This window comes from Cydia fagiglandana, chromosome 21 (assembly GCF_963556715.1).
Source record: "Cydia fagiglandana chromosome 21, ilCydFagi1.1, whole genome shotgun sequence".
NCBI lineage: Eukaryota > Metazoa > Arthropoda > Insecta > Lepidoptera > Tortricidae > Cydia > Cydia fagiglandana.
In genome coordinates, this window is record NC_085952.1 from 11,364,099 (window position 1) to 11,378,155 (window position 14,057).

General features: G+C 37.3%; 2 protein-coding genes across 2 annotated transcripts; both read left to right on the forward strand.

The window, feature by feature from the left end:
• The first annotated feature begins 1,211 nt into the window (after window positions 1-1,211).
• Window positions 1,212-4,368, forward strand: LOC134675333 (olfactomedin-like protein 2A). The gene is made up of 3 exons (XM_063533540.1): window positions 1,212-1,329; window positions 2,634-2,751; window positions 4,090-4,368. The coding sequence occupies exons 1-3, from the start codon at window positions 1,262-1,264 to the stop codon at window positions 4,366-4,368; spliced, it is 465 nt and encodes a 154-aa protein (XP_063389610.1). The 5' UTR covers window positions 1,212-1,261.
• Window positions 4,369-6,704: 2,336 nt separating this feature from the next.
• On the forward strand, window positions 6,705-12,097 carry LOC134675103 (uncharacterized). The gene is made up of 4 exons (XM_063533265.1): window positions 6,705-6,760; window positions 9,817-9,895; window positions 10,763-11,572; window positions 11,971-12,097. Exons 1-4 carry the CDS (start codon window positions 6,711-6,713, stop codon window positions 12,085-12,087), a joined length of 1,056 nt encoding a protein of 351 aa, XP_063389335.1. The 5' UTR covers window positions 6,705-6,710; the 3' UTR covers window positions 12,088-12,097.
• Window positions 12,098-14,057: the final 1,960 nt, after the last annotated feature.

Below are 14,057 nucleotides of genomic sequence, written 5' to 3' on the forward strand. Positions count from 1 at the left end.
TAAATATCCCTTTTGTTCTATATCGCGAATTGTCTAGCACACTACTACTACTTCACTAGTGATATAAGAAAGTGGTCATTTTGCGTGCCTGCCCTAGGGTAGGTTAGGTTCGTTATATCTTCAAATGGCCGAAGGCCAAACAGCACAGAATAGGAGCCCCGCGGAGCTCCGTCGACATCGCTAACGTAAAGATAAAACGACGAAAATGATGTAGGCATTTTGCGTTCTAGACCGTTCGCGATGTAAACTAAAAGTGATATAGGCAAACTATTACTACTACACTACACTAGTCAGTTTACTACACTACACTACATTTTACTATACTAGTCATTTTGCGTTCTAGACTGTCTGCGAATAACCCACAAAAACCCCGTTGTCGATTTTGCAGTTCATTGAAAATCAGGGTTTCCAAAAATACGGAACGTTTTGCCTTGATTACTTTTAAATCTTTAAATCTTTAAATCATCAATTAGCTTCAAGTCCACTATAAAGTGACATTCCATTTCCAACTGCAACTGTAATACTGTTCATTTTACTATGGAAACGCGTCGCTGTCACTGTCAATTTCCATAGTAAAATGAACAGTATTGCAGCTGCAGTTGGAAATGGAATGTCACTCATAGGTACATAATTATCATGGGAATTTTGTCTTTGTATTTTTCATATGTTAAGTACTTATTATTGAATCCCTGAAACACACTAAGATAAACGTAGTGCTCGACATGCTAATGCCCAATAGATGACACCTTGCTGTCACCTCTATTGACAATGACTTAAGTTTCAAGATGCCATGTACTGGGACCGCGTCGAGCACCAGTACGTTTACCTTACAACCTATTTTAATATTTATACCTTTAAACGAGCAATTCTTGTATATTTATTTTTATATATCGAGGATCTCGAAAACGGCTTTAGCGCTTTCGATGAAATGGGGGTTTTGGGAGGCGAAAACGAACTGGCTAGGTTTTACCTCTGGGAACACGCGCATTTTTGAGTTTTGATATGTATGTCTCAAATATTGGGTACCTACCTACTTGTAAGTATTGAAGGAAGATCTATCAAATGACATAAAGTTTTTTCTAAAATATATCCATGGACTAATGAGATCTCCAAGTAAATACCACACTCCGACTCGCACTTGGCCGGTTCTTTTTATATTAAAGATTATGTTTTTCGATAAAATTATCTAAATATTTATTTTTCAGAAATTCAGTCTAATTGTTTGACAGGAGCAAAAGTGAAAGCTGCAATTATATCAATAATGAATTTATTGAAAGAAGTTGGTAAATCAAATACCACAAGCGATATGATTGTGAATTATAACGGAAGGTAGGTGTCTATTCCATAACTAAGAAAGGTCTAAGGCTGGTATGATGATGATGAATTTGTAACTTACTTTTATTTGTATAAAAGTTCAAAACTCCGTGCACCCGCGCCATCTAGCGGACGCCCTTAGGCTGGTTTTAGTGTCACGCGGACCGTCCGTGCGGATCGCTCCGCACCGCCAAATTGTATGAGAAAGCTGTCCGCGCGGACGACCGTCTGTGCGGATCCGTCAGCTTTACTCTGTAACGTTCCCTGAACATAAGGCTGGTTTTAGTGTCTCGCGGACCGTCCGTGCGGATCGCTCCGCACCGCCAAATTGTATGAGAAAGCTGTCCGCGCGGACCCGTCAGCTTTACTCTGTAACGTTCCCTGAACATAAGGCTGGGTTTAGTGTCACGCGGACCGTCCGTGCGGATCGCTCAGCACCGCCAAATTGTATGAGGAAGCTGTCCGCGCGGACCGGTCAGCTTTACTCTGTAACGTTCCCTGAACTTAAGGTTGGTTTTAGTGTCACGCGGACCGTCCGTGCGGATCGCTCTGCACCGCAAAATTGTATGAGAAAGCTGTCCGCGCGGATCCGTCGGCTTTACTTTGTAATACTCCCTGAACTTAAGGCTGGTTTTAGTGTCACGCGGACCGTCCGTGCGGATCGCTCCGCACCGCCAAATTGTATGAGAAAGCTGTCCGCGCGGACTCGTCAGGTTTACTCTGTAACGTTCCTTGAACTTAACGCTGGTTTTAGTGTCACGCGGGCCGTCCGTGCGAATCGCTCCGCGCTAAATCGTATGAGAAAGCTGTCCGCGCGGACGACCGTCCGTGCGGACCCGTCAGCTTTACTCTATAACGCTCCCTGAACTTAATACATATTGGTCCGGTGCGGAGCGATCCGCACGGATGGTCCGCGTGACACTAAAACCAGCCTAAAACAAGCCTAAGAGTTATTCTCTTGTCGGCGGAGTATCTTCCAGTTTTCCCTACCTTGCGCCAGCTTTTTGACTTTTTGATACGACAAGTCGCTTACTTTTTCTTCCACTTGCTCCAAAAAGCTGCGTCTGGTATCTTTCACTTTTATCGAACTGGAATTTGAACATTGTCGTATTATTATTGTCGTAGTGGCATTAAGTCGAATTTTAATTATATTAAAAATGTAACTTAAAATTTGTAATATTGAGCCAGCGGTGAGTTGTTCCAAATTAATTAAAAAACACAATTATTCCCCTGGTTCTTACGAGTTCAAGATATATGCATTGTATAATCGATATTATGTGTTTCCACAAAAGCGTGTATAAATTTCCATCTTCTTTTAGGAGAAATGTCTATTTGAATATGCTGTACCAAAACTTTACGCACATAGGCTGCGCAATGTCTCATTATTTTGGATACAAACAGTCAACAGACCCGCTCCCGCGAAAACACGATGTATTTGTAAGTTATATTTACTAAGTAGATACTATACATATACTTATAAAATATACTTGTTTTATAAGAAGCATAAGGGCTGATTTAAACGGCGCGCTATCTCGCATGCGATTTTAGTTACATTGCGGACTGTTGGTTACGTCCAATTCATCGGACCGACGAAAACCCTCAATATAATGAAACTCGCATGCGAGTTCTTGCATTGTCTAAATGAGCCCTAAATGTCTGCGAACGATGCTATTAAGCTTAAGCTTAGAATAAATTTAGAAGTGGCAAAATTACTCTCTCAAGAGAGTAATTTCAAGTCACTCAAGTGTGACTTGAACTCACGGCCTCTGGATCGATACTAGAGATGCCCCGAATAGTGGATTTGGCCGAATACCGAATACCGAATATTCGGCCTCCCTCTCGGCCGAATACCGAATATTCGGCGACCGAATATTCGGCATGACGTGCAAACATTTTGAGTCACAATTATTACGAAAACTGTTCGCCAACAAAGCACAACGTTTGCTAAGATATATTTTTATGTTGAACAGAATTGATGAATGTAATTAGCGTCAATGAAATCAGACCCATAATAAAAATAAAATATTTTGGAATCAACTAATGCTCAAAAACGTATTTTTAACCACTTTCCAAGAAAACATTTTAAATATTAAATATAACTAGTTTTTGGTTATTTTTTTGTGAAATTTTTCTTTTTAGGTAGGTGCAACAGATATTCGGTATTCGGCCGAATAGTAGGCAACATTCGGCCAAATACCGAATATTCGGCAAAGTGGCCGAATAGGCCGAATACCGAATAGTTGCCGAATATTCGTGGCATCTCTAATTGATACTCCAGCGCGCTGCCATCTGAGTCACCAAGACCTCGTTCATAGCCAGCAAATCTTTCTACCATATGGATCTAGGGACCCTAGCGACATCTACCGTAACAGCCTTACACTTCTTAAATATGAAAAAGGACAACGATTATTATCGGCTTGTCAACTTTAGTAAACGTTTATGAATAAGGGGGTTAATTTTTAACAAGTCTCACCCAATTAAGACAGTAATTTTTCCGTCCAAAGTTAAAACGGCCGTTTCTATTTTGAGTTCATAAATTGACGAATCCAGCAACATAAAAACTAGTTTGATGTATTCAAAAGATACTTAAATACAAAATACAGTACGTAGCGGCCCCCTTTTATAAATATCTTTCTTAATCTATCTTAAATTTAAATATCACGATTAGGTATTTAGCAGTGGCGCTAATGTGCACGTTGATGGGCTCTCAAGAGCAATTGGACCTGTATTCCAAAAGGTTTCCACTTGTTATAATATTAAAAAAATGTTTTCCAGGTCCTACAACTGGTCTGCAATCTGTCACATAAGCTTGTTCCCGGCTACAGGGTCTACGATACCGCTGAGTCGGAGAACACGACGACAACAACAACAACCACAACAACAACTACAACAACAACTACAACTACAACTACAACTACAACTAGACGTACTCCACCCTCAACCACCAGACCTGGAGCTGGTGGAAATCCTGGAGATTCTGATGGAGGTGGCGGAAATCGTGGAGATTCTGATGAAGGTGGTGGAAATCGTGGAGATTCTGATAACAGTAAGTAAACGAAGTACTGTGGAATAGCCCCCTAAAACAGAACGGCGCGATTCGCAAAATGAATTATGGTAACATTCCATTTCTGACTGCAGCTGCACTACTAGTACTGAACGCGTCGCTGTTATTGTTAATTTCCATAGTAAAATGAACAGTAATGCAGCTGTCGTTAGAAATGGACTGTCACCTTTAGACATTACTAGATCGTCGGGTGACAAGCAAGTCACTAAGTACCACCACAAGTTCATAGCCATAGTGAACCATATTAGTACTAGAAGGTCGATTTTTATTTAATTTTTTTTAGTTATTAGTGACTTTTGCTTGTCACCTGACGAGATATGAAATAGTAAAGATATGTGACGCTCCACGGCAAAAGTTACCATTGCTCCGGCTGAATATTGTAGCGGCCTTGATAATAGCGTAAGCGCCAGCCGCCATAAGGTACCTTTTGTCGTGGAACGTCACATACCTTTACTATTTCATAATTATTTAGTGCATCTCTAATTCATTTCCCGAATCGCGCCGCAAGGTCCTACCTGTGCTACCTGTAGTACCGACTTATCCAGTTCAATGAAATTTAAATCATAATAGATTGGAACAGGTTTTTGCTTTGTTTCGTTTAATTTTTGAACAACGCAAAATTTACTCTATTTCCTAAAGCGTAGGTTCAAATTTCTATGGCAAATGCATTTTTCATTTGGCTGGGCCATAACCACTTGACCGTCCGACGATAGCATAGTATCCGAAAAAAATATGCTCTTAACCGTCCGCGGGAACCTTACTATCCAAAGGGGTGGAAGAAAGAATTTATTTCAGAGCCATCTAATGGAATATTTCGGCATTATTTACTAATTCTCTTGATGCGACAACGTAGCCTAACTAAATAGTTAGCTCTAAAAAAATTTAGGTGGCAGTGTAGTTAAAATTTTTGTAGAAAGTTGTGAATGCGCTGCGCGGGGCGTGCGTCGCTAAAAAACCCCGGACGGTTGACAGGAAAACAGTCTCGCGGGCCGGACGGTTGAGTGGAGAGGATAAAATTCATCATTATCATCATCTCAGCCATAAGACGTCCACTGCTGAACATAGGCCTCCCCCTTGGACCTCCATACGTGCCGGTTGGAAGCGACCCGCATCCAGCGTCTTCCGGCGACCTTGACAAGGTCGTCCGTCCATCTTGTGGGTGGACGTCTTACGCTGCGCTTGCTAGTCCGTGGTCTCCCTCGAGCATTTTTCGACCCCATCGGCCATCTTCTCTGCGTGCAATGTGGCCTGCCCGGATAGAATTACTTTGATAAAAATCAAATCATGCGCCACTTTGGGAGCAATTCAAATTATTTTCAATAAATATTTTAATTTGTGTTTTTAAGTACGAAAGTGGCTTCCTCTAAGTCTAACTAATCACACAAGCCTCTGAATTTCTGCATTAACACAATCTTAAATCTTAAAGATTTTAACTATACCTCGTTTTTTTAGCATTAGAAATAAGTTAAACAATCTTGATGTGTCTTTTAATTGAAAAACACATTTTAAAAATAAGTTATTGTAAATATGTAACAATTATGAAACTAATACAATCATTTATATTCTTCTGCTTTCATAAGTAATAGTTTTTGGTTGATTTAAAAGCGTTTTTCAATTAAAAGACATGTCAAGATCGCTTACCTTCTTGCAAGTTCTTTCTAATGCTAAAAAAAACGAACTATAGGTTAAGAACGTGTAATGTTATTATTTTTTTTTGAAATAAACAGATTTAATTTTTAATTTTAGTTTTTTAATTTAAGACAAAGTTTTGCAATACTAACGCAAATAAATATTTTTATTGAAATGTATTTTCTTCTTTGATTGTCGCATAAGTATTAATAAATACAAAATTATGTAATTATTTTTATTTAAAAAATATATTAAAATTGGCAGTTCGTTTAGTACGACGTCCGGTTAGTACGACGTAATATCAGCGGTCCCTTGGGCGTCGCTATAACCGGACTTTGGGCCCGATTCTGATTTTAAAATAGACATCTATTAGACATCACCAAGATACTATAACGATATGCTTAACGATATCTAACCTGTCAAATTTGACATTTGCGCTATTCTGGAGATACTCTTGAAAGATTTCCACAGGATATGACTTAGAGATTCAATTCACATCTAATAGATATCTTACTCTATCTAACGTAAAAGTGACATTGGTTGTCCGAATTGCGCTGCAAAAGAGAATCTAGAATAGATCTAGTACATGTCGTATCTTGTGAATATCTTGAAGTTCGAATACGGCAGTTTACTTAGTTATAAAACTTTAGCAGACATCCCTGGACTGAGAGACCTGGTGCCTGGTGGCCGAGGCGTCGTGGTAATGCCTATTATAACCGTGGAAGATTCTCCATCTGATCTCAGCCAACAACGGTAAGAATAAGCCATAGACTAGGATCCTCTAGATCAGCGGTCGGCAACCTTTTAGCAGCCAAGGGCTGCATAGTAGTTAACGGAGGTGACGCGGGCCGTACTTTGTTAATATTTATAACTTTATGAGACATTGTCGTTTGTCATTATTACATAGCCAAGGCGGCTCTCGGGCCGCAAGTGACAGGTTCACAAGCCGCATGTGGGCGGGCCGCAGGTTGCCGACCGCTGCTCTAGACCGAGTTTAGAGCAATTATTTTATGCAACCGATGATGCCAAAAAAGACGAGGTGAGCGAAATCTCGTGCCGTGATTGGTTCGTTCAAAGACACGGACGTCACACAAAGACACTTTCGACTAGAACATGGAGTAAAACTACCGTGTGCTTGGCAAAGGGGGTAGCCCGACTATGCTCGGTCTGGCTGGAGGATGTTTTGCCTGTGGAATAAGCTAATTTTACAGTTTAACTCATGTTTACTCACCACCGTTTTATACGCGATGCGTTTGCCGTACACCCATTTTACATCAGATAATCTAATGACACTATAAGGTGGTGGTACTGATGCTCGACGCGGCCCCAGTACCTACATGACATCTTGACACTTAAGTGATTGTCAATAGAGGTGAGAGCAGGGTGTCATCTATTGGGCATTAGAATGTCGAGCACTAGTACCACCACCTTAGTTCGTTTTATTAGCTTTAGAAAAAAGGTGAACAATTTTGGCGTCTTTTTATTGAAAAACACTTTTGAAAAAAAAAAAACATAGCCACAACCGAATACAGAACCTCCTCCTTCTATGAAATGGAAGTCAGTTAAAAACAAGTCAAGGCAAATATGTAACAATTATGAATCATATACGATTATTTACATCCTTTTGCTTTCATAAGTAATATTTATTGATTTTTAAAAAGCATTTTTCAATTAAAAGACACGTCAAGATCGCGTAGTCTTTTTTTAATGCTAAAAAACGAACTATAGGTAGGTACTGTAAAGGGGACGGCCTAAATGGGAGAAAGCTGTGGGCATAGAAATACCGTAAATCACTTCTTTTATATATATATTTTCAGCTAGTTTACATTAAATCGTCGGTATACTTCTAAAACATGATAACTACCTGAAACATAGTTTCGAGAAAACGCAAGTTGAAAGTTTGATCCTCAAATGTGGGAATTTAGAAACGCGTTTTTACAAATTTAGTTTAACATTTAAAATTTTTGGATATTAAAGTTGTCTATAAAGTGATAAAACTGATGTTTTTGAACCGAAAAATAATAAATATTGGCCGACAAAAACATGGGATGTGTTAGTTATCATGTTTTGCCTGTATAAAAAATGGACTGATTTTTGCCTATTAATTTATAATCATATAAAAAATAATTATATATAATTAAAAATAATGACAGTGATAAAAATACTAGTTGACACGGCATTATAAGTAAATTCTAAAAACTACCGTCAGCAATAAAAAGTAATAAATTACATACAACATGTTATTATTTACAGGTAAACAGTTATAAGTGATTCTAATATTACAATTTTTGACTTTTCCCTCCTTTATTGAAGAAACATGTGATAATACACTCCTTATTAACTAAATTATTGCAATAAATTATGTAACTGATTTTTTTAGCGTTTAACGAGCATAATGTTAATCAGTTTAAAGTGAATTTAATATTGTCTAGTTGTATAATGGATCGCGTATTGAAAGAAATGTCTACAGGTAAATAGTAATTAATAATGTTATAATGTTTTACCAGTTGCTATAACTAGGTTCTTAATTATTGGTACATTCAGGTAAAAAATGTTAACGTTACTTTATATATTTTGCGTGACCAGTTTTATGAGATAAGGTAGTGTTAAATACTCTTATTATGTTTCAAGTGTACATTACATTTAATTTCCTGTCTGTTAGTACTTTTTTACACTGTGTAACTTTGTAAATAATTAACATAATTATAAAATGTCACATATATATTTAAAGCAATAAAATTTGAACAAAATTGTATAAATAACTCATTTTTGACCATTTCGTCACTTATCATGTTTTTGAAGTATATCGACGAAATATCTACACTCGATGGCTGCCTCTAACCGAATGCCAATTACGCAACGCGTTCTATTTGACAGCAAGCTCATATTCTAAATTTGAATGTCGTGACTAGCCAGTCACAGATTAAAAAGGGCTGTAAAGGTTGCAAACCTTTACAGTAAGGTTTACTCGGCTAATTCCGAATTTGAAAAACTGTCGGATAATTCCGAAAAGAGACTCTTATTATGATGGAATTTAGGGTGATTTTCATCTGAATTTCGGAATTATCCGACATTCGGTATTACCCGAATACACCTTACATGTTTTACGCAGTAAACGCAACGGTAATGCTCTGGTTTCCTAGGATAGCGGTGCCGTGATATAGCGGCCGTCTCCATACAAATACTACGACATCCATATTTAGCCGTATTATTTAGTACGGAGACGGCCGCTATATGACGGTACCGCTATCCTAGGAAAACCGATCTTAAGCGCATTGATTTTTCCTACATTCCGATGACCCCTAGGCCTCTTAGTCTAGTTGGTTTGGTAGTGACCCTGCTTACGAAGCAGGAGGTCCCGGGTTCGAATCCTGGTAAGGGCATTTATTTGTGTGTCCATCACAAATATTTGTTCCTGGGTTATGGATGTTTTCTATATAAGTATTTGTGTATATGTGTATATAATATATATCGTCGTCCAGTACCCACCACACAAGCCTTATTGAGCTTACTGTGGGACTAGGCCGATCTGTGTAAAATTGTCTTATAATTTTTTTTTATTAAAAAATAATTAAACCTAGCGCTTAACGGCCATTATCGAGATAGTTGAATATTAACCGTTATCGAGGCGATGACTTCCAGTCATCAGATTAATTTAAAATGTATTGATTAGTCTGGAAAGAGCTGGAACCAGCCGCTCAAGATCGTGAGAAATGGAGGATTCTTCTGCGAGCCCTATGTCCCTAATGAGGGATAACAGGAATTCATTATCATCATCAGCATTGATTAGTCTGTTTTCACTTTTTCAGAATTATTGCTCAAAGAAGGAGCTCAGGAGTCTCTCGATCTAATTACAATATGTTTGGTACCGACAACCATCAAACAAAGGTAAGTTAATTAAAACATTTTCATTCGATTAAGAAGAAAAAAATATCTATATAAAATGGTGGAACGTGCTAGCTTACTTATAACTTCAACTAGTAAGAGTATAAAAAAACGTGATAAGAAGTTCATTCGATACATTTCTATTTGTGTATTTTGTAAATATGTATTTTTGTCCGGTTTTCCAGTTGTTTAAGATATAATTAATATCTTCTTATCCTTACTTTGCTTCTTGCACCATTTGTATATAATTTATTACAATTATTACCTATATAATTATATCCTTTATTAGCCCGATGGTTGACTGGTTGACAATGCCCAATTTTTTTTTTTTTTTTCTTTATTGGGGAAAAAAAAAGACAAAAAAAAAAGAAAAAGACATAAAAAAAAGAAAAAGATTTAAAGAGGACATAGATTTATACATTAGTAGGTGCAAGCATCCTGAGACAATTCCCACTATGATTTGTAAACCTAGGAATTTAAGTGGCATTGTCATCGGATTGAGGTAAGTATTTGCGTGCTAAAGCGGCCATTTGCATTTTATTTTCGTATGTGTGCAATAAAATTCATCTAATTGATAATACCACAAATCTTCTTGCTATTTATTATCCAATTAATGTTTATCATATACGTGATCAGAATCATGAAAAATAGTTTTATAAAAGTCTTTCTTAGCTTTAAACCTAAGCTTGGTCGTTGTTTATCTGTACCTTTGAAAATACCTATTTTAGTTATTTTTATATTTATCAGAAAATGTTAGGCACTAAGCTCTTTTGTTTTATTTTATCAGCCTATGTGTTTTTCCCACTGCTGGGCAAAGGCCTCCCCTCTCCTACTAAGCTCTTATTTTGTTAATATTGTAAGTCATTTCAGATAGCACCGTATTCAAGAAAAACCAGCATTTTCGCAAGAGCACCTATATTTAACCTTTCACCTAGAAATGGCGATAGCACAAGTAATTTAAACCTAGAGGACAAAGTTTCATTAAAAAAACAATTAAAATCACTTCTAGACCAAGTACCTAGAACAGAAGTTCCACGCTTAAGAGAATTACTGAAACAGATAATAAAGAAACACAAATCCGAAGAAAATCATACACCGAGACTTGGGGCGGTAGAAATGGGAGCTTATACGCGAGAACTTGTCAATGGTGAAACTGATGAAGACATATTACGACTTACGAACAGTAAATTGAAAGAAATAACTCATGGTTCACGCGTAGTTAGTAGTGATGTAGCTAATTATCCTAGTAATAAAGATACTGTTATCATTCAAGACGCTAACATAGCCTTTGATACACAATCCGAATATGAAATTCCAATAATTCGAAAACAAAAGCCAATAGTGCACGCCAAAAACGAAAAACCTAAAAATAATAACAACGACCAAACATTAATAATGGGCCACAATATAGCACGTAAGCCAGGAAGTAATTTGGCCAATACTGATCTTGCCTTTATTAATCATATCCAAGCCGAGCCAATCCAAGTGAAGCCAAATTTTCGAAAAAATACTGAAAGACAAGAAATAATTTATGACGCAGGAAATAAAATGAATGACCACACACAAACCGCGTCTGACGTCACAACATTAAAGCGAAGATTGTATTTAGAGAATGAAGTCAGTAAATTAAAAAGGAAACTGCAGAATTTACGTCATTATATACATAAAAATGATGTCAACGTGAGTATTATAAGAGTTTATTAACATTATAGCCGATACAAAATAATGCGTACCGTAAAATCAGGTAACTTCATTAAGTACAAGAATGGTCAAGTCTCAAGTTTTTAAAGTTGATTCTTAACGAGCCTTTGTGATTTGTACTCGTTACATTTATTTTGGAGCTTAGATAGATGCACTAACTGCCCCATTCGAACTTTAAGATACGGCGATTAATAGATCTAGAATCCTGTGTTGCGCGATTAGCCGATTATTTTTCTGTGGATATTTTTGACCATTTGTCATAGAAAAGCAAATCCTGCAAATCTTTAAAAAAATCGCGTTTGTACGCGACAAATGGTAGACAATTTCATGAAATGCTCCCAAAACATTTGTAGGTATTGTATTTTTTTTGTTGACAGGCAAACGCCCGTATCCGCCCCGTGGTAACGTCGCAGAGCGGCCAACGGAGTACCAAGTTTGATGAAGGGAAAAATTTCTACATGCCGGACAGAGCACATCCTCTGCATGAATATTAACTAAAAGTTATTACCGTAAAACGGGGTGAGTAGGTTTCGCGGGGAGAGTTGGGTTATGAATGGGTAGAGAAGGTTTGAGAGGGGGGTGAGAAGGGATTTTAAGGTTACTGCTGCAAAAATAATGTATTCCAATTTTAAATGGGGCTATAGTAATACGCATAGTTAATGAAAAAAAATCGATCCAACAATCTTCCAAAATCACCTTTGTATGAAAACCCTTCTCACCCCAAGGCACTACGGGGTGAGGTGGGTTTTCCTCTTTATCGTCAAAGTTATGAAATGGAGCTACCCAAAATAAAATACAAACGTCCGAACCACTTATTAATATACACCATTCAGTTTTCACATGTAAAAATAAAATTTTATCGAACCACCAACTCACCCCATTTTACGATATTAAAAATAATGCAAAGTTTTTTCCGTACCCATGCATGTCCGGCCCGAATTATAAGAGATCTACAGACAGACATGGCAAGATTTTTGAAAGAAATCGGTGTATTTTCAAAGTGACTTTTTTTTCACGTCTGTTATTAAAAACCTGTTACAAAAACTGTTTTGTAATAGGTGTTACAAAAATTGTTTTGTAACAGAGGTGTTGTATAAATTGTTTTGTAACAGGTGTTACAAAAATAAAGATTCGGATTTTTTTTATTAAATACCTACATACATAAGAATACAATAAGTAAATTAATTTTGTTACAAGCAACAACGTTTGCAAACGATGCTATTAAGCTTAGAGTAAATTTAAAAGTGGCAAAATGTACTGTCTTGGTTGAGACTTGAACTCACGACCACTGGATATACTTAGGGCATACTGAAAATTTCTAGACTGGCCACTTAGAAATAAAAACCGGGCAAGTGCGAGTCGGACTCGCGCACGAAGGGTTCCGTACCATAATGCAAAAAAAAAAAACAAAAAAAAAAGCAAAACAAAAACGGTCACCCATCCAAGTACTGACCCCTCCCGACGTTGCTTAACTTTGGTCAAAAATCACATTTGTTGTATGGGAGCCCCATTTAAATCTTTATTTTATTCTGTTTTTAGTATTTGTTGTTATAGCGGCGACAGAAATACATCATCTGTGAAAATTTCAACTGTCTAGCTATCACGGTTCGTGAGATACAGCCTGGTGACAGACGGACGGACGGACGGACGGACGGACGGATGGACGGACAGCGAAGTCTTAGTAATAGGGTCCCGTTTTACCCTTTGGGTACGGAACCCTAAAAATAAGTCGTCTCATAATCAGAATAAAGAAATTTTCAGTATGGCCCACGTATTATTATTATGGATTGAAAATCTATAAGTCTGCTGGCGAATGTATATATGTATATATGTATGAATTTAGTATGTCAAAGAATTACTAACACTTTTTGGCCTTCTCTGTCCGTTTACCTGCCCGCTTTAGATCTCCTTTCCTTGGTAAAAAGCATTGTAGTGCCGGCTGTACAAACTCGTTGAGACCCTGAGACAGACATAGAACGAGTGTGACGTACACACAGCTCCTTTTTCGACTCGTCTCGCCTTTCTCCGATTGGACGCTCTCGACGAGTGTGTACAGCCGGCATAGGGTTTGCAATCCGGATCCGAAATGTATGAAATTATCCGGATCCACGGATCTTTCCATACATTTCAGATCCGTCGTGCGAACCCTAAGCCGGCATAAGTAGTAACGGTGTTTAGAAAATAAACAAGTAGATAAGTAATATTCATAACTTTAATCAAATCGTTATTTCTCTAGATGTATAAAACATTTCAAGTGCATTTTTACATAAATAAGATTACAAGTGGTAAAATATAAAATTACTAAAACACCACAATTATTTAAAAAGAAATCAACACAAAATAACAACTAACATAACAAAATAACAACAAGTATGCTGTTAAGAAAATAATGTAAACATTTCATTAAGATTTCCTTGTACCTAACAATAAGTTATAAAATTATGTAAAGTCTTATATTCAAGAA